This window comes from Ochotona curzoniae, unplaced genomic scaffold (assembly GCF_017591425.1).
Source record: "Ochotona curzoniae isolate NIBS_2020 unplaced genomic scaffold, NIBS_Ocur_1.0 contig_66, whole genome shotgun sequence".
Taxonomy (NCBI): domain Eukaryota; kingdom Metazoa; phylum Chordata; class Mammalia; order Lagomorpha; family Ochotonidae; genus Ochotona; species Ochotona curzoniae.
In genome coordinates this window covers 22,125,172-22,150,694 of record NW_024466512.1, presented here as the reverse complement: position 1 = coordinate 22,150,694, position 25,523 = coordinate 22,125,172, and the positions used below count along the sequence as shown (strand labels likewise).

At 41.0% G+C, this 25,523-nt stretch overlaps 1 protein-coding gene across 4 annotated transcripts in view; it reads left to right on the top strand.

The window, feature by feature from the left end:
- The first annotated feature begins 1,991 nt into the window (after nt 1–1,991).
- Nucleotides 1,992–25,523, top strand: part of SLF2 (SMC5-SMC6 complex localization factor 2) — a 46,927-nt gene continuing 23,395 nt past the window's right edge. For 2 of the 4 annotated variants that reach the window (XM_040992295.1, XM_040992294.1), the window contains exons 1-11: nt 1,992–2,268; nt 5,016–5,059; nt 5,850–6,583; nt 9,027–9,084; nt 11,739–12,721; nt 13,920–13,990; nt 18,005–18,127; nt 18,617–18,784; nt 19,954–20,056; nt 23,307–23,382; nt 24,264–24,405. In XM_040992295.1, the coding sequence (XP_040848229.1) occupies nt 2,129–2,268; nt 5,016–5,059; nt 5,850–6,583; nt 9,027–9,084; nt 11,739–12,721; nt 13,920–13,990; nt 18,005–18,127; nt 18,617–18,784; nt 19,954–20,056; nt 23,307–23,382; nt 24,264–24,405 (2,642 nt within the window). In that variant the 5' untranslated portion in view covers nt 1,992–2,128. The other 2 variants (XM_040992296.1, XM_040992297.1) reach the window with 2 other exon arrangements.

Genomic DNA, 25,523 nt, shown 5'->3' with positions numbered 1-25,523 from the left:
TTGGAGATGTGCTGTGTTATACACGCAAACACTGCCTGGTGTAGAGATAGCCACAAGAAAGTACTAAGAGCCAGGAAATAATACATACGAGAAGCCTCTTTACACAAACATATAAATCATGATTCAACACATCTCAGCACCTAGTTGGCTCTTTTTCGCAATACTAGCAGCTGCAGAGTGTCCTTTTGTTGTGATATTTCCTTTTCTTGCACTACCACTACCCAGCATGCAGCTGTGCAAATGTGCTTTATGGAGGAGCACCACCTGCATGTTTAGTTCACTTCTGTCCTCTACTTGGCCGGCCTGTTGGTCACTTCGGTCCTCGTGAATTCCTCCTTGAGAGGAATAACTGGAAAGGAAAAGCAGGTGAACTTCAGGTCAGTCAGTCCTGCTTAGCAACTGACCAAAGCAGTTCAATCTTAGTATCACAAACTTGAAAGACCAGTACTAATTCTTTTACATCATTGAAGATTGTTCCATCCAAAGTGATTGAACAGCCCTGGCAGTTGAAACGAGGACATCCCTGAGGACACCCCGTTCCTCTGGTTGCTAAGGGTTAGAGGAACACTATTTAACCCATCTCTGGAAGATTTCGTAGGAAGTTAATTTCACTCAAAGAGTCTGGAGAACACTGCTTGTGATTGTGAATGGCTTTGGTTTTTGCTTCTTGTGTTTTTCAGTTTCTTCTAATGCACTTATTAGCTTTGAGAAAATAAAAGTTATTTCAAAACCAAAAAAAAAAAAAAAAAAGAGAGAGAGAGAGAGAGTCTGGAGAACAAAGGAAATGGAGTCACTCAGTGCAGAGTACATAAAGAGAATCTAAACTGCTTACAAGGTGTATTTCCTGTGTGGTTTGTACTTAACCAGAAAAGTAAGTCAAAGATCCATTGTACAGATATGGAAAGTGAGGTTCAAAAACACTCTGATCACTTAAGTAGTTGACCATTAGCCCCCAAAGCACAAGTCCTTTACCAAAGATGTCCACAGATTGCTGGCAGCTTGCATTAATCCATTAATATGGCCCCCTAAAGCTGATCCCATGTGCCTTCCAAAAACCTCTGAGAAGCCAGCTGCAGAGACTGCATGGAGAACTCGTGTGAAATGAGATTATTCTATGAACTAAAAACTGTGTATTCTCCAATGGGGAGTTTTCAATGCGGGTGTTGTCCTCAAGACAGAATAAACAGACAAGACTTGGCACAATGGCTCAATGGCTAAATCCTCAACTTGCAAGCGCTGGGATCCCATATGGGTATCGGTTCATGTCCCAGCTGCTCCACTTCCCATTCAGCTCCCTGTTTTTGGGCTGGGAAAGCAGTGGAGGACGGCCCAAAGCCTTGGGACCCTGCCCCTGAGTGGTAGCCCCAGAGGAGGCTCCTTGCTCCTGGCTTCCAATCAACTCAGTTGCAGCCACTGTGGCTACTTGGAGAATGAACCAGTGGATGTAAGATCTTTCCTGTCTCTCTCTGCAAATCTGATCTGCCTTTCAAACAAAAATAAATTATACATAAGGGACATCTTCAGACCCGGTTGTGCAGACTGAGGGAACGGTGACAGCATCAGGACACTTTGGCAGAAAAGGTTCAAGCGATCATGTCAAGAGCAGCTGGGGTTGCTGAAGCATAAATGTATGACCCGAGAAGCCCAGCTGCCTGCGTTTGCTTTGCAGTCCTCGATAAGAGGCGGCTGTCACCAGCTGCCGCAGCGCCCGCAGCCACCCGCCTCCTCCGCCCCCGCGCGCCTGCCAAGGCCGCCTGGCCCCCGAGACAGAGGCGTGCGCCCCCGGCGCACGTGACACCGAGGGCGAGCAGTTTTCTCTCTCCCAACCCCGATTCTGAGATCCCGCCTTCTCCGGAGGCTGCATCTTTCTATTCCACCACCATAGGAGTGACTGCCAGGCCAGCCAATCGGGATGCGAATCCTCTGGCAAAGGCCCGCCCCCAGCTGAATCTCAGGATCCTTCCCGCTCACGCCGGAGTCACTTCCGAAGAGAGAACCGCCATGAAGAGAGAAGGGGGTGCCGCCCACCTCTGCTCCGACAGCTTCCCCGAGTCGCAGCAGCAAGACGGCCACCACGCACCCAGCTTCTCCAGCCTCAGCTCATGCCGCCGTCGTCAGCGGCGCCGACATGACAAGGCGCTGCATGCCCGCTAGGCCAGGTTTCCCCTCATCCCCAGCCCCGGGGTCGTCGCCCCCGCGCTGCCATCTGAGACCCGATAGTACCGCCCCTGCTGCAGCGGGAAAGAGAACAGAGAGTCCCGGGGACAGGTATCGTGCAGAGGGCTTAAGAAGGGGCCGGGTCGTGGGGGCGAGGGGACGTGAGGGGAGGACTGCGGATGGCCGCTTTTCCAGTTCCCGCCATCCTCTGCGAGCTCGGGCCTTGGCGTTCCGGGACCGGCGAGGCTTCACCCTACCTCCGCGCGGGGCTGCTGGGAGTTGTAGTTTCCTTTTCTGTAGTTGGGAAGCGGCTCCCGGTCTAGTGGCCAGCAGCCTGGATGGCAGTGGACAACACGCCTTAGATGGGGTGTGTTGTTGACCTTCCCGAGAGCTGGACCTAGGACCCTGACTGCTTAATGGATGTTCAGGTCGTTTTCTGTACGTTCTCACTTCCGATCCTAGTGGTTTTATAGTATATAAGCCTTTTCTAAATTGTGGGTGAAATGACCTAATAGTGTACCCGGTGATTCATTCTTGAAGAGAACATTAGATTTGGAATGTGATGTATTTTCCAGTAATTTGATGCCTCTCCAAAGAGGGCACTTTTTTTTTTTGTAAAGATGTTGTGGAAGCTATGTAATGAAATGACAAGTTTCATCAAATGACGTCTGATGGCAATAAAATGTGTTTTCAATTGTTTACGAACTTGGTACTGTCTTTTTATTTTAAGTGTACAGTAAATTTATGTTCTTGTGATATGGTTCAGGTCCACAATCCCTTATCTTCTTTCTGGAAGCCAAAAAATGGTGATGGCTAAAATCTGGGACCACGCCAGACCAGAAACTGGCCTGTTTATGGCCTTTATCGCCTGAATGTTAATAGCCATAAATTTCTCTGGAGAGTGATAAACGTGTTGGCAACACAAGACCCCAGTAGGGCCTTATCCTATTGCCTTTCAAGGTCTCCTACATTCAGGTTACTGAGACACATTTGGCCTCAGAAGTTTCAGATAAGGGTTGTAAAGTTGTTACAGCTTTTTTTTAATCGATTATGTTAGGTACATGGAGATATGTAGAAGCCCAGAGAACTTCTTAAAGTCATAGCACTGTTATAGATTTTTTGTGTTTTAGCCAAGAGCGTTTTTCTGGAGTCTTAATGGAAAAGCAGCTTGGATTGTAATATTTTAGAGAAAAGATGGTATTACATTTAGTAATTACTACAAAAGTGCATTTAGTATTATCTTGCTTTGAATGAACTAGCTGCTTTCGTTTTCTTTCCCAGCTCTGCTCGGTCAATATCAAGATGTTTTCCTCCTTTTTGCACTCACTGGCTTTTCTTTGCTTTGTGGTAGAGTTAATTTGTCTAATATGATGTATTTTGTGTAAACAATTGTGCATATTCTTTCTAACCTGTCACTTAAATTCATCTCATAACCACTTAGTTTTCCTAGAAATATCTCAAACATGGCAGACTCTCAGTAACCACTAAAGACATGTGCTGCCAAGGTGAGCACAGCCACTACTGATGTGTATTGTGCCTCTAACAACAAGGCATAAAAGATGTAGAAGTTTAACCTTCAAGCGACTTGGTTTGTTTACATTTCCAGCTTGTGGGAAATTAAAATATATATGGAAGTTGGTAATGCACAGCTTACTTTTAGCAAAATGAGAATGTTTTTATATACTTAGAAAATTATGTTTTTGCCTTGCATTTGTTGACATCCTGTTTTCTGCAGCTGACAGCTCTAAACATGAGCAAATCCGAATACAAATTCTGGTAATATCCTTTGTGTCTACATAACAATTTAAGAATTCTTAAAAATTAAAATAAGTGCTTTTTGGCCTAGGAAACGTGGGGTTTTTGTTTGTTTGCTTTTATTTTTTAGTAAATACCTAAAAAACTCTTAAATAAAAATTTTAAATGTGTAATATCATTTAGTTGTGAAGGCTTACTCCAATTTCAGCTGTTAACTTAGATAAACATTTGCTGTAGTGTATAAAGAGGCTAGGATGAGTTTACTACTTGAACCTTCTGCCTTTACCCGGTGCATTCTTTGGCTGCCTCCCCAAATCAGCCAAACCATCTGTATTGCCATTAGACTCTTGTTGTGATGCCCAGCCAGGTTTTTTTCTGTTTCTTTAGTCTTTTTCTCATCCAGCAAATTTGAATTCAGTGTGTGGACCAATCCATGACTGCAGGCATCTACAGTTAGAATCAGATGCTTATCCCCGAGCTGTTCCATTCTACCATGTTTACAGTGAGTGTGTCAGTACTAAAAAGCACTTAGTACCAGTTCCTTGGCTCTACATTCCAATGTTATTTTATTTTATTTAAATATTATTGGAAAGGCAGATTACATAGCGAAGGAGAGACGGAGAGAAAAATTTTCTGTCCACCGGTTCACTCCCCAAATGACCTCAATGGTCGGAGCTGAGCCAATCCATAGCCAGGAGCTTTCTCCAGGTCTCCCACGTGGCTACAGGATCCCAAGGTCTTGGGCCATCCTCCGCTGCTGTCCCAGATCATAAGAAGGGAAATGGGGCAGCTGAGACACAAGCCAGTACCTATATGGGAATCCCAGCACTTGCAAGGGAAACATTAGCCATCTGAACCATCGTACCAGACCCTTCAATCTTGTTTTAATACTATACCTCAGTTATAAATTACTGGAAGTTATAAATTGTAATTTTCAATTTTTTCATGACCAACTAGTAAAGTGTGATTGCTGTTGTGAGAGCCTCATAAAAGAATGACTTCCAGCCGATATTCTGTAAATCTAACATTTGCATTTAAGTCAGGTTATTAGGATCTTAATATTTGCTTATGTGATACCATATTGGTTATGCTTTTATTTTCAGGAAACAGTCAATTATAGATTTCTTCAAACGAGCCTCAAAGCAAGGTATGTGTGCTCTAATGCTTCTCTCTAACGGGCTTATTTTGGGGATGAGGAGATGAATTCAGTTTTTTAACCTTCTGTAAACAAACTCCTTATTAATTTGATGTACCATAATATTCAAAATAAAATATGATATAATTTTGTTTTAAGAAAAAGGTAACCTCAAGTTCTAAACATAATTGTCTTTTGGCTATTATGCTTTATTACATTTTAAGGTAACAGTGATTCAATGCTTTAATGTTTATAATGCATACTGGGTTTTTTTTTTATTAGTTTATTATTTTTATCCTTGTATCAAGGGCTGACTTTCAATAGATCGCAGCAAGGAAGCTGCTCTGCTACGTACAAAACCCCGACCCAGAAGCAGGTCGTCTTCGAATGGTTTAGCGCCAGGTTCCCCACAAATGTGGGTTGCGTGACGGGCGAGAGGCCCCCTTTCCGGCTGTGCCCCATTTCCCAGGACGAAGGGCTCTCCACACCGGACCCTGATCTCAACGTGCAGGGGGGTGCGTTGCACGCTGCCAAGAATGCATACTGTTTTGATTCTGTAGCACATAAAGAGGTCACATAATACGGCAAATGGGGGATTTATGAAAGTCTGGCTATTAAATAAAACATATCTTTATTTCTCTTCTTCTCCCAATAAAACGTGTGTCATTACCCAGATAGCATGAATTTGCAGTTTTGTGTTAGCTTTAAATGAGTAATTTTATTTTGCATATTAAATGCTGATAATTAAGTGGTTTAAAACGTTTGTATTGTTTTTAGTAATTTGCAAATTGTATATGTTTAGACAGACCTATGTTGGATTCTCCTCACAAATCAAGCAACAAATATGGAGGAAGTGGATTATCCATTACTGGGACAGAGCAGTTGGAAAGGAAATTCTCCTCACCGAAAAAGGCCAAACCCAAAAGGGTGCCATCTGAAAAGAGCCCTATCCTAGAAGCTTTCGCGAAGGGAGTGAGAGAGCACCGGAAAGACCGTGATGTCCCGGAGTCCCGGCGGCCTCGCGTGTCACTAGCCTCCAAGTACTTACCCAAAGGAACAAACATCTACGCTCCTTCTTCATATCGCTTGTCCAAAGAGATGAAAGTACTCAAGAAAAAACACCGATCTACAGAGAGCAGGAAGTCCGGGCTGCTTCGGGGAAACAGCCGAGAGAAGGATGATAGAGATCGAGGCAAGAGCAGTGCAGACTCCAAAAAGCAGGCCCGGGTCTCAGAAGCTGAAGTCTTCAAGAGCAGCTCCAGGAGTCTCAGTAGCAGGAGCAGCCTGTCCAGGCACCACCCAGGAGAAAGCCCGCTGGGAGCTAAGTTCCAGTTGTCACTAGCCTCTTACTGCAGAGAACGCGAACTGAAGAAGTTAAGAAGGGAACAAATGGAACAGAGAATCCACTCCGAAAATTCTTTCTCCGAAACAAGCAATCTTGCTGTAAAATCCTCTGATATGGGAACAAAATGCCAACAAAGCAAGGAACAAAGTAAACAGAATGATGTGCCTGGAAAGAAGAATCCTTCAAACCTGGTATGTGCAGTGATTCCTGAGTTGGCCTTGCAACTGCTGTGTTATATCTAGGATACTAAATCTGGAACTGTTTATTGATTGCTAGAATACCGTACCTTTCTTTAAGGAAATATCAATACCTGGTTTATTTAAAAGCTAATTTCATTGAATTTCTTCCAACTGCCCATCATTGAATTTAGTAAAGAGGTGTTTCTTAACTCTGAAATTTCAGAGTGGTAACAAAGAACTTCTTAATCCTTTTTTGATTAATTACTACTTGAACATGGGAGTGATTGGACAGAAATCTTTCATCCACTGGCAGCCAATCTGAAGCCAAGAGCCAGGAGCTTCTTCCAGGTCTCCCATGTGGGTTCAGGGTGCCAAGGCTTTGGGCCATCTTCGACTGCTCTCCTAGGCCACAAGCAGGGAGCTGGATGGGAAATGGAGCGGCTGGACACAAACTGGTACCCATATGAGATCATGGCTTGTGCAAGGCGAGATTTTAACCACTAGGCTTTCATTTGAAAAATAGGCTCTGCTGGGACCAGTGTTGGGGAAGATCATGTTAAGTCACTGCCTTTGATGCCAGCATCCCATATAAGCTCAGGTTTAAGTCCTGGCTGTATATTTCCTTTCCAGCTCCCTGTTACTGTGCTTGGGGAAGATGATTATCCAAAACTTGGGGCTCTGGCCACCCATATGGGAGCTTCTGATTGGCCTGGCCCAGCCCTGGGCTTATAGCTATTGAGGGAGTGAACCAACAGGTGGCAGATCTCTCTCTCCTTTCTTCTCTCTTCTCTTAACTCTGCCTTTCAAATAAATAAATCAGATTTTTAAAAGTCCAAACAGATTAGCATAAAATTTGTCTCCATCATAGATGTCAAGATGTTAATTTCGAAGCACTTCTGTACATGCAAGTAAAAGAAAATCAGATGTCGAGAAAACACAAAGATGTTGCTATGAAATTTTTTAAAAAAATATTTATTTATTTATTGGAAAGTCAGATATACAGAGAGGAGCAGAGACAGAGAGGAAGATCTTCCATCCAATGATTCACTCCCTAAGTCAGCGCAACAGCCGATGCTATGCCAATCCGAAGCCAGGATCCAGGAACTTCTTCCGGGTATCCCACACGAGTACAGGGTCCCAAAGCTTGGGCTGTCGTCGACTGCTTTCCCAGGCCACAAGCAGGGAGCTGGATGGGAAGTGGAGCAGCTGGGATTAGAACCGATGCCATATGGGATCCTGGTACTTTCAAGGTGAGGACTTTAACCAATAGGCCACGCCGCCGGGCCAGTGCTATGAAATTTTAAAGATAGATGAAAAACAAGGTAAATTACATTCTAGGAGTGAACAGATTATTGTATTTTGTATAACTGGAAGATACATGCGTAAGACTTAAAATTTTAAGAAGTTTGGTTGCCCTTACTGGTGAGATTTGTGATTGTAGTATTTGGTTTGTTTTGTAGGATTTCAATGGTGTTACAGCAGACCTTAAGAGTCTTAAAAGTGTGGGCCCAGCGTGGTAGCCTACCAGCTAAGTTCCCCCGTTGCACAGGCCAGGATCCCATGTGGGTGCTGGTTTGTGTCCCAGCTTCTCTACTTCTCATCCAGCTCCCTGCTTATGGCCTGGGAAAGCAGTTGAGGACAGCCCAAGACCTTGGGACCCTACATCCGCATGGGATACCAGGAAGAAGCTCCTCACTCCTGGCTTTGGAACGGCTCAACTCCAGCTGTTGTGGCCACTTGGGGAGTAAATCAATGGGTGGAAGATCTTCCTCTCTGTCTTCCTCCTCTATATATTTGGCTTCCCAATAAAATTTAAAAATATATATATTTCTTAAAAAAAAGAATCTTAAAGTGTGAGTCACATCTATTTCATGGGTAAAGATTAGGTTTTTGTTTTGATTTTGAAAATTTATTTCTTTGAAAGACAGAGTTGGGGAGAAGGTGCTTTTCCCTCTGCTGGTTCACTCCCCAGATGGCTTCAGTACTCTTAACTGGCCAGACATAGCCAAGAGCCAGGAACTCTGAGTCTGTCATATGGGTACAGGGACCCAAGCATTCCTGCCACCTTCTGGTACTTTCCCAGGTTCATTACTACGGAACTGGATTGGAAGTAGAATAGCTGGGGCTTGAACCAGTGCTCATATGGGATGCTGGCATTGAAGGTAATGGTTTAACCTACTGTACCATAATGCCAGCCCCGTCTGCTGCTTCTTATAAGGATAATATAGAGTTTAGTAAGATATTAATCTTGAGTTATAAATCTAATATAAAAACTGCCTATATATGTTGCATTTTAACATATTTAATCATATAAATACACTTAATTTTTATGATAAAATTTAAGATCTTTAAATGTTATTTTGGAAGTTAATACATTTTAGAAATCCATGTTTGAATGTTATGAAAGATAAATTCAGATTTTTTACTACCTTATTTTTTCTTATTTTCCTGGTAGGAAAATGGACATTTGTCAAGAAAAAGATCCTCTTCTGATTCATGGGAACCTACTTCAGGTAGGATCAAAATTAACTTTATTTCTAAATAAATTTGCATCTTAAAAAACACATTTGCTTACATTTTCCTTTCTAAAGGTGAATAGTGTTTCTAAGGTTAGAGTTTGGTAAAGGGCCCAGTGCAATAGCCTAGCGGCTAAAGTCCTCACCTTGCACATGCCAGGATCCCATATGAGCACCAGTTCTAATCCTGATGGTCCCACTTCCCATCCAGCTCCCTGCTCGTTGCCTGGGAAAGCAGTTAAGGACAGCCCAGGACCCTGCACCCTTGTGGGAGACCTGGAAAAAGCTCCTGGTTCTTGGCTTCAGATTGGCTCAGCTCCAGCCATTGTGGCCACCCGGGGAGTGAATTAACGGACAGAAGATCTTCCTCTCTGTCTCTCCTCTATGTAGATCTGACTTTTCCAATAAAAAAAGTGTGTGTGTGTGGGTCCACGCACACACACACATATATATATATCTTTTAAAAAAAGAGTTTGATAAAATTACATTGACAAAGAATGGACCTTGGATTTAGTATGTGTACTGTACGTGATTTATACTGACTGTTCTGCTGCCTTCGAGAGTGCTGAACAGTGTGTCCCTTGCACTGGTAGGCAGTGTTTCTCTTCTGAATTCTTGAGAAGTGTAATCTTTTATGTGAATTGTAGGCTGTCTGTGGTCCTGGCATTCTGCTGAAGATGTTTTGTATTAAGTGGAAACTGTTATCAGAACCTAACACAATGTTCCATAATGTTGCAAAGTTACCTTTTTATATCAAATTGCAAGGACAGGCATGTGATAATAGCTTCTGCTTTTATAATGTGTTAGTTGAGAAAATACATAGTAACAGATGCTGTAAAGTCAGCAATTCTGGCTTTTGTTTTGTTTTGTTTTTGTTTTTAAGGTGTGTTTCTCTTTATTTGAAAGGCAGATTTTACAGAGAGATAAGGTCTTTCATCTGCTGGCTCACTCCCCAAATCTGGCCACATCAACCAGAGCTGGATGAAATCTTGACTTTGTTTCTCATCTGTGCATGTCTGTCTCAGTGTCCAAATTTCTCTTATGACGGTTATATTTATATTGCATTGGGTCACACCTTAATAATCTTATTTCAGTTTGATCATGTTTATAAAGACCATATTTCCATACGGTCACCTTCTGTTCTGAATTACTGGGGTTTAGGATTTCATATCATTTTATGGGACACAATTCAACATACCTGAAGACTAAAAGGATGCGTAGGAAAAAATAAATGATATCTAAATACTAAGGAGAAAGACTTGATTTAAATTTTATTTAGTTTTATTGGAACACTAGATCAGATTCACAGAGAGGCAGAGACAGAAAGATCTTCCATCCTCTAGTTCACTCCCCAAATGATTGCAAGAGCTGGAGGAGCTAAGCCAATCTGAAGCCAGGAGCTTCTTTCAGGTTTCCCATGCAGATGCAGGATCCCAAGGCTTTGGACCATCCTCTATTGCCTTTCCAGCTATGACCAGAGCTGGAAGGGAAGCTGAGCAGCTGGGACATGAACTGGCACTCATATGGGATCCTGGTGTTTGCAAGGTGAGGATTGAGCCATTGAGCCATTGCACTAGACCCAACTTGGTTAAATTTATTTTTTTTTTTTTAAAGATTTATTTTTATTATTTTTTCATTGGAAAGGCGGATATACAGAGAGGAGAGACAGAGAGGAAGGTCTTCCGTCCGAGGATTCACTCCCCAAGTGAGCGCAACGGGCCGATACTATGCCGATCCAAAGCCAGGAGACTCTTCCGGGTCTCCCTTGCAGGTGCAGGTTCCCAAAGCTTTGGGCTGTCCTCGACTGCCTTCCCAGGCCACAGGCAGGGAGCTGGAAGGGAAGCGGGGCTGCCGGGATTAGAACCGGTGCCCATATGGGATCCCGGGCGTGCAAGGCGAGGACCTTTAACCACTTGCGCCACCGCGCCGGGCCCTAAATTTATTTTTAAATGGAAAATTGTAAATGTTTCCTGCCAGGACTGGTACTGTGGTGTAATGGTGCCAGTTTGAGTCCTAACTACTACACTTCCAGTCTAGCTCCCTGCTGATAATGTCTGGGAAAGCAACAGAGGATGCACCAAGTCCTTGAGCCCCTACACCCATGTGAGAGTCCAGTAGGAGGCTTCAGGTTCCAATAGCTCTGCTTCAGCTGTTACCACCATTTGGGAAGTGAACTAGCAAATGGAATATTTTTTTCTCTGTTTTTCCCTCTCTGTTTCTGTAACTCTACCTTTCAAATAAAAGTAAATTTTTTAAAATAACTGTCTGCCTTTCATTTCCAGTTATCCTGTTTTTTTAAGATATTGTACATATCAGTGCAGAAGTGTTTAATTTCTGGAACCTGTAGTGCTAGGTTTAAAAGAATTATGTATCTGAAGATTCTATTTGGAGCCACTTAATCATCTTTGTTTTGGAGAGTGACCTCTAATTCTGTTAGGGTAGTCAAATTATAATAACTTAGGAATGAAAATGAGCACTTGTTATTATGTTTAAACTTAAGTTACACAACTATTTCCTCATTCCATATGTAGTGAATAGTCAGCCTAATTTTTTTAATATTTCATCTAGTGTTCTAGAGATGCACTGAATAAGCTTTATTAAAATAGGAAAGTATTCTTCTCACTAATCTGACAAAAATTAAATTTTACCAGGCTCTAAGCAGAATAAATTCCCTGACAAAAGAAAAAGGAGCTCTGTAGACTCAGATATGAAAAGCACAAGAGAATCCATAATACCAAAAGCAAAAGAGTACTTTGAGAAGCGTCCTGACGGACCACATCAGAAAGAGAAATTTATAAGACATATTGCTCTGAAGACACCTGGTGATGTGTTACGCTTGGAAGACATAGCCAAGGAACCACACGACGAAGCTGATCACTTCTCTGCAAACTTGGCACCTGCAAGTTCTGGCCACCATTCTAAGAGTAGTGACCAAATCCGTGCAGCAAGTACCAAAGACATTAAGATGCATAAACCCCACTCACCTTTACCTCAGGAAAAATCTAAAGTTAAAAAAGCTAGCAGCCTTCAAAAAAATAAAACTGCTGGTTCTATGACATCAAAAGAGACAAAACCTCAACCTTTACTTTCGCATGTTCCAAGTGCTGTTTCCTCTCGGGTACCATTAGATACTAAAAATTGCACTGTTCCAGTTCCCAGAAGAGATAAAGAGCGTTCGTCATCTAAAGAATGTTCTGGGCATTCTGCAGAATCCTCCAAGCACAAGGAACACAAAGCAAGGACTAACAAGGTTGATACTAATATATCTTCAGGGACAGTGTCTGGGGAATCTTTGCATTCAGAATGTGGCGCTCCTGCAAAGTCTCCCCCAGCGGCTTTGGAAGCTGTGCCATGTGTCCCAAGCCTTCCAGCACCTTCAGATAAAGCCCCTGCAGATAAAGAGAGTTCAGGAAATTCTAATACAGGTAGCAGTGCACTGAAAAGAAAGCTAAGGGGTGATTTTGATGATAGCGATAATGAAAGTTTAGGTTACAACCTAGACAGTGATGAGGAAGAGGAAACATTAAAATCACTGGAAGAAATAATGGCTATGAACTTCAAACAGACAACTACAACTACAGGAAAACCTCCAGCTCTTGCCAAGGGGCTCAGGTCTGAGTCATCAGACTATACAGTAAGTACTTCCATGACAGTTCCTTGACTTTGAAGAGGGAAAAATGGATTGAAAGATGAAAGAAATTATTAGAACCTGTTTTAAAGATAGTATTTATTACAACTCATAGTGAAATGAAAAAGTTATAATTCTTGTATGATGAGTTTCCTGTAAAATCAGTGGTCTCCAAACTTTTTTGGTCACACACACTTCTGTTAGTAAAAAAATTTGAGCATGCACCCAATATATATGTATACTTATAGATAATATACATGTGCCACTAAAATTCTGTGTACTTTCTAAAGCATATGCAAAAACAGGATTTAAAAGGAAGAAGATAAAATAAGTATTTTCATATAGAAGTTATGTAGAAGTTACTATAGACTAAGTTCTGCTGGAGTTCCTATAGAAGTTCCATATAAATAGAAGTTCTATTATTTTCTTCCTGCACCCCATCGGATCACCTTGCACACCCCCTGCTTTGGAGACCACTGCTGTAAATGAAGGTAGAGTGTAGAAATGTTGTTAATTGTGGTGTGCAATTTTTTATTTATGAAGTGATTCATTCTATCTTGGGAATAGCTGAGTTAAATTCTAAGATGTCCATATGTCTGTAAAAGTTGGTGGGGGACGTATTAATATTCTGTGGTAAGATTTAAAAATCAGTAGTTTGATTCCACTAAAATAGAACTTAAAAGTAAAGACAGGGTAGCCACAGAGCCTTGGGTGATTTCAGTTAGATTCTAAAGCTAGCAGGATTTTTATAAGTAATACTTTTGCTAGTAGATGGCAAAAATCAAATTGCCTGTAGTATAACATATTAGATTTAAAGCATTATAATGGAAATTACCTTTTAAGAAAGGTATTCTCCTTGCCCAGGTTATTGGAATAGAAAATAGTCTTTTGTACTGTGAATATTTAACATCCCAGTTCTATGTCTTACAGTAGGATGCTGGACTCTCTGCCATTGTCCATGTCCACAATGATGGACATATGACTGTTTATAAAGAACTGTACTATATTAATAATACAGGGGAACTCAGTGAGGGGGAAAGGGTCTTGGGGAAGGGGTAACAAAAATCCCAGGGTCTATGGAACTGTATCATAAAATGATAATAATAATCAAAAAAAAGAAAGGCAGAGTTACAGAGAAAAAAAAAAATCCCAGTTCTTATACTAAGGTATATTGCAAAATTTCTAAATATTCTTATTGTTTTAGGAACATGTTCATAGTGGGACTTACACAAATACTTTAGAGCGTCTGGTGAAGGAGATGGAAGACACACAAAGGTTAGTTATCATCATGATTACTTTGCTGAACTTAATGTACTGCTTGTTTGTGTGGCTTAATTTTAATTTACATTTCATGCAAATCACACAAAGCTAGCCTGCATTTTGCATTAGTACCATTGACAGTTCTGAGATCAGCTATGTTAGAAATAAGAAGTGTTCTCTTTCATAGACAAGATCAGAATCTCCAGGTTTTCATAATTCACAGCATAAGTTAAGTTCCTTTCTGCTTATTACAAGTTTAATTCTTGATCTACAGTGCAGGTTGAAATTTTTATTATGATAAAATGAATCAGTTTAACCATTTAGTATATAAATTCCTTATTCTCCCCTTACCTCAATCCTCAACTTTACTAGATACCTTATATAATTATACTCATGTAACACTTGTTCTTTTACTACAGGCTTGTTTTAATTTCTTATAGCATAACATGTTAAAATACTCATCCTTTTTAAGGCCGATTGAATATTCCATTGTACTTTGTATATACTGCATTGAGTTTATTCATCCATTAGTGGAACCTTGGTTGGCTTCCACTTTCTGTCTGCTGTGAACGTTAATGTGCAAGTATTTCTTCCAGTCCCTGATTTCAGTTTTGAGGGTTTCTGCCCTTAGGTAGACTTCCATATGACTCTGCTTAACTCTTTGAAGAACCACCATGCTGTTTTTCAGCAACAGCCCCACCGTCCCCACAGTTCCCATGGATAGTGCATAAGGATTCTGATTTCTCCACTTCCTCACCAACATTTATTGTTTTCTTTTAATAACCATCCCAGTGTCGTTTTGATTTGCATTCCACAATGACTACTGATGCTGAACATTTTTTCATGTACCATTTCAATAGTTCCTTTGTGGATATGTGTGTTCAGATCCCTTGCCTATTTTTAATAATTAAAAATGTATGTATGTTGCATCAAAGTTTTGTTCAGCCTAACCAGATATATATATTTTTTTAGGTTTCTTTATTTGATTTGATTTGAGAGACAGATTTTTTTTTAAGATTGATTTATTTATTTTCATTGAAAAATCTATACAGAGAGAAGGAGATACAGAGGAAGATCTTCCATCTGCTGGTTCATTCCCTAAGTGGCTGCAACAGCCGGAGCTGAGCCAGTCTGAAGCCAGGAACCAGGAGCTTCTTCTGGGTCTTCCATGTGGGTGCAGGGTCCCAAAGCTTTGGGCCATCTTCCACTGCTTTCCCAGGCCACAAGCAGAGAACTGGATGGGAAGTGGAGCAGCTGTAACATGAACTGGCACCCATATGGGATCCCTGTGCATGCAAGGTGAAGTCTTGGGCCACTAGGTTACCACGCCAGGCCCTGAAAGGCAGATTTTACAGAGAGAGAAGGAGAAACAGAGATCTTCCATCCACTGATTCATTCCCCAAGTGGCTGCAGTGGCTGGAGCTGAATCAATCTGAAGCCTGGAGCCAGAGCTTCTCTGACATCTCACATGAATGCTGAGGTCCAAGGACTTGAGCCATTATCTGCTGCTTTCCCAGGCCATAGGCAAGGAGCTGGGTTGGAAGTGGAGCAGCCAGGATATAAAGCCATACCCATATGATATGTCAGTTCTATAGGCAGAAGATTACCCTGTTATACCACTGCACCTGCCCCAAGAAATACTTATACATTGAGTTACTCTTTTTGAGGACTGTACGTTTAGAATGGCGATGAGCATCCCTACACATAAACACACTTGCACAGAAAACAGGAAGCTGAGGATCATGGTGATCCTGATGAAATCTCTATGACTAGTTGCAGATTACCTTTGCTAATGAGATAAGGAAAATAGTTCCTTGTTGATTCAAGAAATATCTATGAAACTAATCCAGAGAATTTAAGAACCCAGCTGACTTGATGGCATAGAAGTTGTATATGTAATTCAGACTTGATAACTGAATAGGTAATTGTAGTTTTACAGACAATTAGTATGTCAAAAGTTTTTTCCTTTCTGAATTTACTTTGAGAGATTATCTCTGTTATTAACTTCTGATCTGGGATATTTAATCTGAAGTTGCTTATTTAAAGCTCATACCAAAGGCAAAAGTACTGGTTTGAACTGATGACTTAACTTTTTCCAATAATGACAAGGCAATACATGTACTGGCTATTTACTGTTCTTCACTCATTTGAGCTGGTGCTGGTTACAAAAATATTGGTTAAAATAGCTTAATTTGGGGGCAGGCATTACAATGCAGCAGGATAAGCTGCCTGTGATGCCAGCATCCCCTGTGTGTGCTGGTTTGAATCCCAGTGTTCTACGTTCTTTCCAGCTCCTTGCCAGTGTGCTTGGGAAAACAGCAGAGGATGGGCTAAGTGTTTGGGCCCCTGTGACTCTGTGGGAGACACAGATATATTCCAAACTTTAGACCTTAGCCTAAACTAGCCCAGCCGATGCAACCATTTTAAGTGGGAATCAGCAGTTGAAAGATGTGTGTGTCTCTGCTGCTTTCTTTGTCCATAATTCTGTCTTTCAAATAAACAAATTTTTTTTTCTTAAAAAAATCTTAATCTTGAAGAGATAGCATAAGCAAGCACTTCAGGTTCAGCCTGGATGTTGCATTGTGAATTAAATTCAGAAAATGTTAGCTGTTATGATGATAATGGCAAACACTATAGGTTGATGACACCACCAGACGTTAAATGATCATTAAGGATTTGAGGGTTAGGCCCGGTGCAGTAGCCTAGTGGCTAAAATCCTCGCCTTGCACACATTGGGATCCCATATGGGCGCCAGTTCTAATCCTGGCAGCCCCACTTCCCATACAGCACCCTTATTGTAGCCTGGGAAAGCAGTCAAGGACAGCCCAAAGCCTTGGGACTCAGCACCCATGTGGGAGTCCCAGAAAAGGCTTCTGTCTTTGGATCGGCTCAACTACAGCTGTTGCAGCCACTTGGGGAGTGAATCAGTTGGCAGAAGATCTTCTCTTTATCTCTTCCTCTCTGTGTATCTGCCTTTCCAATAAAAAATAAATAAGTCTTTAAAAAATAAAGTATTTGAAGGTTAGTAAATTAGTGATGTTTATTGATATCTTTTTTAAAAAAAAAATAACCTTCATTTTATTCTTGCCATTTTTGTTTCTCTGTTATCTAAATGACTTGGGTAGAACATGTTTTGAAGTCTTTCAACTGTAAAGAAATATTTGAGGATTTTATGTAAAGGAATGCAATTTTTTTTCCTAAGATGTTAGTTATATTTTTAATTTAAAAGGCAGTGTTTAGGCCTGGTGCAGTAGCCTACTGGCTAAAGTCCTTGCCTTGCATATGGTGAGATCCCATGTGGACGCCAGTTCATATCCCAGCTGCTTCACTTCACTTCCAGCTTCCTGCTTGTGGCCTTGGAAAGCAATAGAGGGTGGCCCAAAGTCTTGGGACCCTGCACCTATGTTGGAGACCCAGAAGAAGCTCCCGGCTTCTGGCTTTGGATCTGCTCAGCTCCGGCCACTTAAGGAGTGAACCAATGGATGGAAGACCTCTCTTCTCTTACCTCTATTCTCTTTCTCCTATCTGGACCTCTCTATCTCTTCCCTGTAAATCTGACTTTCCAATAAAAAAAAAATATTAAAAGGTGCTGTTACAGAGAGGGAGAGACAGATAAAGATCTTCTATCTGCTGTTCCTAATCACTCCACTAATGACCACAGCAAACAGCTAGGTCAGTCCAAACCCAGGAGCTTCTTGCAGGTCTCTCACATAGATGCTGGGGCCCAAGGACTTGAGCCATACTCTGCTGCCTTCCCAGGTCATTAGCAGGGAGTTGGATGGGAAGTGAAGTAACTCGGACTTGAATCATCACCCATGTGAAATGCCAGAGCAGCAGGCAAGGGCTTAGTCTCCTATGCCATACTCGTGGGCCAGATGGGACACTATTCTCATACTGTACTGGTACCCTAGTAAAAGCAGATTTTCCTGTATTTTAGTGAAAATTATATAGTCCATATATTGTTGAGACATTTGACCAATGGAAGTTTTTAGAGTAAACTACTTATTACAACTTTCTTTGAATTCACAGACTAGATGAACTGCAGAAGCAACTACAAGAAGATATAAGGCAGGGACGTGGCATTAAGTCCCCAATCAGAGTCGGAGATCAGGATAGTTCAGATGATGAGGATGGCCTCTTGGAAGAACACAGGTACAGTATTTTTCATAATGTGTATATATATATACTATTAAGTTTCTATTTCTTCCTTTGTTTTACAAAATAAATGGTCCATTGAAGGTTATTTACTTAGTGAATAATCTTTGCTGCTTTACTTTTTGTAATATCTGTGTGATCCTGTTAAAAGACAAATGTTAATTATAGCCAAGTTACACCTTTTCTTTTGTCTTGGGTACTGTTCCTTTGTAAAAGATACCTTTGGTGGCTTTTGCCTAACTACTAGCAAAACAATGCAAGAAGCAAATCATACTCTTTCTCAAGTTAGTCTCCTAACCTGGGATTGACTTTGAACGTAACCAGTGAACGTGAACCAGTGGGTAAAACATCTCTCTTGGTCTCCCTCTTATGTAATTCTGACTTTGAAGTAAAATAGCTTAAAATTCTTTTTTCAAAAGTATTTGAAATGGTTTACTTGCTGTGATGGAACTATTTGGTGTTGGATTAACATTTTCTGTGTTTCAGGGAATTTCTGAAGAAATTTTCAGTTACAGTTGATGCTATTCCTGATCATCATCCAGGTGAAGAAATATTTAACTTCCTTAATTCTGGAAAAATTTTCAGTCAGTATACCTTGGATTTAAGAGACTCTGGTTTTATCGGACAAAGTGCAGTAGAAAAGCTAATTCTTAAGTAAGTAGAAATTTATATTGTCACTTTTTAAGTATAAAAATTACTTAAAAATACTTCTGACCACTATGATCTTCTAGTTTCCTTATCTTTTTGTTTATTGTCTTTTGCATTTTCTTGTTATAAGAAACAGTATAGGAAGGTTGTTTACCTACCTTTATTAGTTAGGATTACAGTCTGAAAAGCAGTGACTGTCAAAAGTGTATTCATTTTCTAAACTTAAAAAGTACAAGAAGGGCCCGGCATAATAGCCTAGTGACTGAAGTCCTCTCCTTGCATACACTGGGATCCCATATGGGCACTGGTTCAGGTCCTGGCTCCTCCACTCCCATCAGCTCCCTGCTTATGGCTTGAGGAGACAGTAGAGGATGGCCCAAAGCCATGTGGGAGACCCGGAAGAAGCTCCTGGTTCCTGGCTTCAGATTGGCTCAGCTCTGGCCATTGCAGCCACTTGGGGACTGAACCAGTGGAGATAAGATCTTTCTATCTGTATCTCTGCCTTTCCAATAATAATAATTTTTTTTAATGTAAAGTATAAAGTCTAGGGCTGCTGGGTTGGTTTCACTGTACAGTTCGTTTTCTCCACCATTCTTTGCCCCTCATTGCTCTGGTGGCTACTGGAGCTCTATTCCTATATGTTCAAATTCCCAGAAACCGTACACATTTCTGCTAAGAGTTAGTTGGATAGAACTTAGTGTGGTCACGCCTGCCTAATGGGAGGCAGCCAAAGTGCCCAGCTAAAATTGGGATTTGGTTACCAAAAAGAAATGCAAGACCAGATCTTAGTATGGACAACGAGTAATGTCTACCATATGCCCTAACAAATCTGATTTTTCTAGGTGCTTGATATCTCGGGTCTAGACCTTCTGTTAGTTGTGGTGCAGTTTTATGAAGTAACATTGTGTAAGCTAGCAGTGGCAGTGGAGGTCCTGAGATTCTGCAGGCTCCTATCAACACTGCCAGCAAATGTAGCACTGACTACCAAAAGGTGTGCAGCTGAGCTTGTATCAGCTGAGGGCCATTGATTGACTTTGTTTTGTGAGTAACCTGTCTATATTGGTGTAGAGTGTATCTACAGAGCAGGATTTGCTTGTTACCATTTTGAATTGGTGGAAGTAGAAAAATTTTGGTGTGAAAGTAATAGTCCTTGATTTCACTTTTTTTTTTTTCAGATCTGGAAAAACAGATCAGATTTTTTTGACAACACAAGGCTTCCTGACCTCTGCTTATCATTATGTCCAGTGTCCTGTACCTGTGTTAAAGTGGCTGTTTCGGGTAAGAGCAGTGTGTTGGGAGGGTTATGGTTGCCTTCTATATTTCTCAGGCAACATCCAGATTTTTGCATGTAATTCTAATCACATATTACTAGGGAGAAAAAAATAATATACCAGATTCATGATTTCAGAGGATTAGAATGATACAAATAGAGTCTCAGTGCATTATAAAGGAATTGTTAATACAGGTAGTATGCAGGAGAGTTAATAGTTATTGTGTCTGAGACATTACATTACACCACTAGATCACTACTATAGTTAACAAAAGGAGTCTTCATATGTGTTTATGAGATACTGGGTAAAACCACTGCCTGCACTGCTGGCATCCCATATAGGTACCGTTGTGTCCCAGTGCTCCACTTCTGATTGAACTCCCTGCTGGCCCTGGAAAAGCATCAGAAGATGGCCCAAGTGGTTACTCCACTGCCACCTGCATGGTAGAACTAGATGAAGCTCCTGGTGCCTGGCCCTGCCCAGATCATTGCAGCCATGTGAACCAGCGGATAGATCTCTGTTCCCTTCAGTCACCATAACCCCAAAACTATGCCTTTCCAAAAAAATGAATCCTTTAAAAAAAAATTAGTTTGTCTGATATTACAAAGCCCACGTTTTGTATAGGAGATATGCAATAATGTGTGTGTGTGTATACGTAAAAATATATTAGTTCATAAGTTCTATGAAAAAAATAAGGTAGACTAAAGTAAATATAGTGAGTACCAAGGTGGGAGATAAAGTGTCTGTTTAAAATAAAGACATAGTAAGAGGAAGCAAAAGAGAGATGTTTGACTTACTGAGTCGCCATCTGTATGGCCGCAACAGCTGATTCTGGGCCAGGCTGAAGCCAGGAACCAGGAACCCTAGTCAGGTCTCCCACAAGAGTAGCAGGTGTCCAGTTTCCTGGGCTACCTTCCAGTGCTTTCCTAATTGCAATTTCAGGGTACCAGATAGGAAGTAGAGCAGCTGGGATAGCTGGGACTTGAGCCAGTTTGTGATACTGGCGTTGCTAGCAGCAGTTTAACACACTGCAGCACAACACCAGCCCCTTTGTTTCACTTTTAAATAATATGGTGGTTGACAGTGACATCAAATGACTGTTTCCATCCCCAGGCACTGATGTAATCAGTTCGCAAGGAGAGCTTGTCTAGCCTCTTTTCCCCCTCTGTGGACACAGGAAGGAAAACTGAAACATTAATCTCCCCTACCCTGATCTCCATCCGAATGGAGCGCCACATGGGTCTACAACCCCCTCACCTCTTAAATACTAAAATAAAATTTTTTAATTATTTTAAAAATAATGAGATAGTAGATAAAGGCCTTTCTTTGGAGGTAAGATCTGAAGAAGAAACCAGTCAGTCTCATTCTCAATTGACACATATTCACATAGTCCTTTAAGCTCTGTCTTTCCAGCACTTGAGACTTTGCACACCTGAGGAAAGTGATATGGCAGAGCCTTGCTGCCGGGTGGGAAAGGAACATTCAGGCTGAGAGGAGCAGCATTTGCTCCCAGTGCTTAGGGAGTTACTGTTTGTAGTCCAGTTTAAAGAAAAACTCTTCCTAGTCCTAATTAAATTAAAATATGCCTTCCTATGGTTTGTCTAGTGTTGCTGATTGTCTTCACCAGAGTTTCCCGCAATAAGCCCTAGCCAACAGTTTTCCAGTTATTTGAAAATAATTGTCATGACCCTTACCCTTCTCCACATTAAACATTCCCCAGTGCCCTGCAATCCTCAATCTCTAAAAGACTTTTAGTTTGTCAGTGTTACTTCTAAACTGTTCCACTTAGCCCCATAAATGGCCATATGTTCCCAAATCTATCTGACAAGCAGAACTTCCAGTGAGACTATTACATGTATATACCACCCACCTGTTTCCATTTCTACTACTTGAAATTTCTGAATCACACTTCGGGCTGGCGCAGTAGCCCTGTGGCTAAAATCCTCTCCTTGTATGCACCAGGATCCCATATATGGGCACCGGTTCGTATCCTAGCAGCCCCACTTCCCATTCAGATCCCTGCTTGTGACCTGGGAAAGCAGTTGAGGATGGTCCAAGGCCTTGGGACTGCACCCACATGGGAGACCTAGAAGAGGCTTGAGGCTCCTGGCTTCAGATTGGCTGCTTGGGGAGTGAATTGACAGGAGATCTTCCTCTCTGTATATCTGACTTTCCAATAAAATTAAATAAATAAATATTTTTAAAATTCAAATATTTTTACTAGTTTGTGCAATTATATTTTTGCCTGGATATGATCCTTTATAATTTTTTGCTTTCATGCCATATATATCAGAAAGGCATTTTATTTTTTAAGATTTATTTATTTTTGTTACAAAGTCAGATATATACAGAGAGGAGAGAGAGAGAAGATCTTTCATCCGATGATTCACTCCCCAAGTGACAGCAACGGCCAGTGCTGTGCCGATCCAAAGCAAGGAGCCCAGATCCTCTTTCAGGTCTCCCACACAGGTGCAGGGTCCCAAGGCTTTGGGCCATCCTTGACTGCTTTCCCAGGCCACAAGCAGGGAGCGGGATGGGAAGTGGGACTGCCGGGATTAGAACCAGCGTCCATATGGGATCCTGGCGTGTTCAAGGCGAGGATCTCAGCCGCTAGGCCACGCTGCCAGGCCCAGAAAGGCATTTTTAAATACATTTAAATGTTAAGTTTGTCTAATTATAAATGAAAGTTGTAAAAAATAATAGAAAAAATCCTAGCTTAAGAATCAGACCTGAATTTAAATTCTTCTCCAGGTATCAACATTTGTCACGCCGAGTCGGGCATTTAATCTTCTGTGTGTGATGAATACTACTTTCCAAGCCGATTGTGAGGTCTAAATGAAATGCGTTAAAATACTTTTATTTAGGGGCCCGGCGCGGTGGCGCAAGTGGTTAAAGGTCCTCGCCTTGCACACCCGGGATCCCATATGGGCGCCGGTTCTAATCCCGGCAGCCCCGCTTCCCTTCCAGCTCCCTGCCTGTGGCCCGGGAAGGCAGTCGAGGACGGCCCAAAGCTTTGGGACCCTGCACCCGCGTGGGAGACCCGGAAGAGGCTCCTGGCTTCGGATCGGCATAGTATCGGCCGTTGCACTCACTTGGGGAGTGAATCATTGGACGGAAGATCTTCCTCTCTCTCTCTCCTCTGTGTATATCCGCCTTTCCAATGAAAAAATAATAAAATAAATCTTTAAAATACTTTTATTTAGCAGTTGCTCATGTTTTCTTTTTAATGTTATATGTTATTTGTGTACTTTTGACAGATGATGTCAGTTCATAAAGACTGTATCGTGTCAGTGCAAATTTTAAGTACATTGATGGAAATAACAATTAGAAATGGTGAGTCTGTAAATTTACTGTGATGTACAATATGTATTATCAATTGCTGATATGCAGCCTGCCATAGTGCTGAATGCTGGTATATTTGGAAACAGAAAAAAATTTTTTCTGTAACCAGAAATCCTAAGTAAGGAAACTCCAATCAAAAATATGTATCTGTGTTTCTCTAGTTGCAAGTGGCAACTTTTGTTAATAATCGTGGTTTAATTTGGACATAAGTAGTCATTGACTTTCTTAGTTTATTCATGTATTGATTTATCCTGTTCGTTTTAATTGGCTTATTGGTAAGCAACTTAATTGGTAAGTGTTGATAATGCACTACAGTAGACTGAAAGTGCTCATTGCAAAACGTGAGTTTTTCACCTTTCACAGACTGTTGTGATAGCACCAGCTTTAATTTAGCTTGATATCATTGTGCTCTCATTGGCTAAAGCATTAGAAGCATCAAATATGCAGGATTGATTTCCGAGTATTTAATGGTAAATATAGCAGAGAATTTTTTTAAAAGAGCCTTTATAGTAAAAAATAGTTCTGTTTCACTTATGCTGCAGATTGGATAAAAAAGGCACCAATATTGCGCATCTTCTTGTGTTGGCAGTAGTCAAGATTTTGACATTATTATTTCAAAATGTTTTACTTTCTCCTGAATTATACTCTTTTATCCATCACTCAGCTATTTTCTTTACTTGTGTCATTTGCTTCACACTTATTTTGAAATGCTATTGTTTCAGTGATCACCTCCATATATGCCTATCTTGTGTTAGCATGTCATTAACTGTCTTGTATAAACTCATTTTAAGAATATTTCACATGCGATCACCTTGCAAATGTGAGTTTTTACATCATTGGTTTTGAGTAATGTGTTTTGTTCTTTTAACCAGATATCTTCAGTGACTCGCCGATTTGGCCCTGGATTCCATCATTATCTGATATTGCAGCTGTGTTTTTCAATATGGGAATTGATTTTAGGTCTTTGTTTCCTCTGGAGAATCTTCAGCCAGACTTCAATGAAGACAGTCTAATGTAAGTTTTCATAATTAACTCCAAAAGCATCATTTTAAATGATTAACATGTAAAAGTTGACATTAATTTAGTAACTTTAATGTTCTTGATTTTTTTAAAAAAAGTCTCTTAAAGTTGAGATCAGTTTGAATCTAAAAACCACCATCATGTTTAACAGGGAAATAATAGAAATAGTCCCTTACATTGTTTTAGTTTTTTGTTTATTTGAAAAGGCAGAAAAAGTGCTCCTATCCATGTTTTTGTCGCCTAGATGCTCACAACAACCGGGGCTTGGCCAGGGCCAGAGCTAGGAACACAATCCAAATCTTCCATGTGAGTGGTAGGAACCCAATTACTTGATCTGTCCCAGGATATACATAATCAGGAAACTGGAATGGAGCCCAGAATCAACCCAGGCTGATATGGAAGAGAGGCGTGATAACCACTAGACTAAATGCCTTCTTAAATATATATACACACACACACATATATATAAAAGATTTATTTTTATTGGAAAGTCAAATTTACAGAGAGAAGGAGAGACAGAAAGATCTCCCATCCTCTGGTTCACTCCCCAAGTAGTCACAGTGGCTGGAGCTGAGCTGATCTGAAGCCAGGAGTTTCTTCCAAGTCTCCCACGTGGGTGTAGAATACCAAGGCTTTGGGTCATCCTCCACTGCTTTCCCAGGCCACAAGCAGGGAGCTAAATGGGAAATGGAGCAGCTGGGATACAAACCGACCCCACACCCATGTGGAATCCTGATGCATACAAGGCAAGGACTTTAGCCACTAGGTTACCATGCTATGCCACCTTCTAAAATATTTTTATAAATTTAGTAACTGTCTGTTATTTTACTACTTGGGAAGTATTGAGCAGAGCAGTTAGACAAGAGTATAAGAGAAATAAGAATTGGAAGGGAGTTGTTAAACGATTGCTTATTTGCAGAAGTGATTTAATATTTGATGTATAGAAGCCCAGGAGTCAACTGAAAACTATGACAAAGAATTTAATATGAGTACCATGTGGAACAATGAAAAGAAATCAAGAAGCTTCGGATATCTTAACTGTAACTAGTTTAAAAATACACTGTAAGAGAGCTGGCACGATGGCCCAATAGGTTTATCTTCTACCTGCAGCA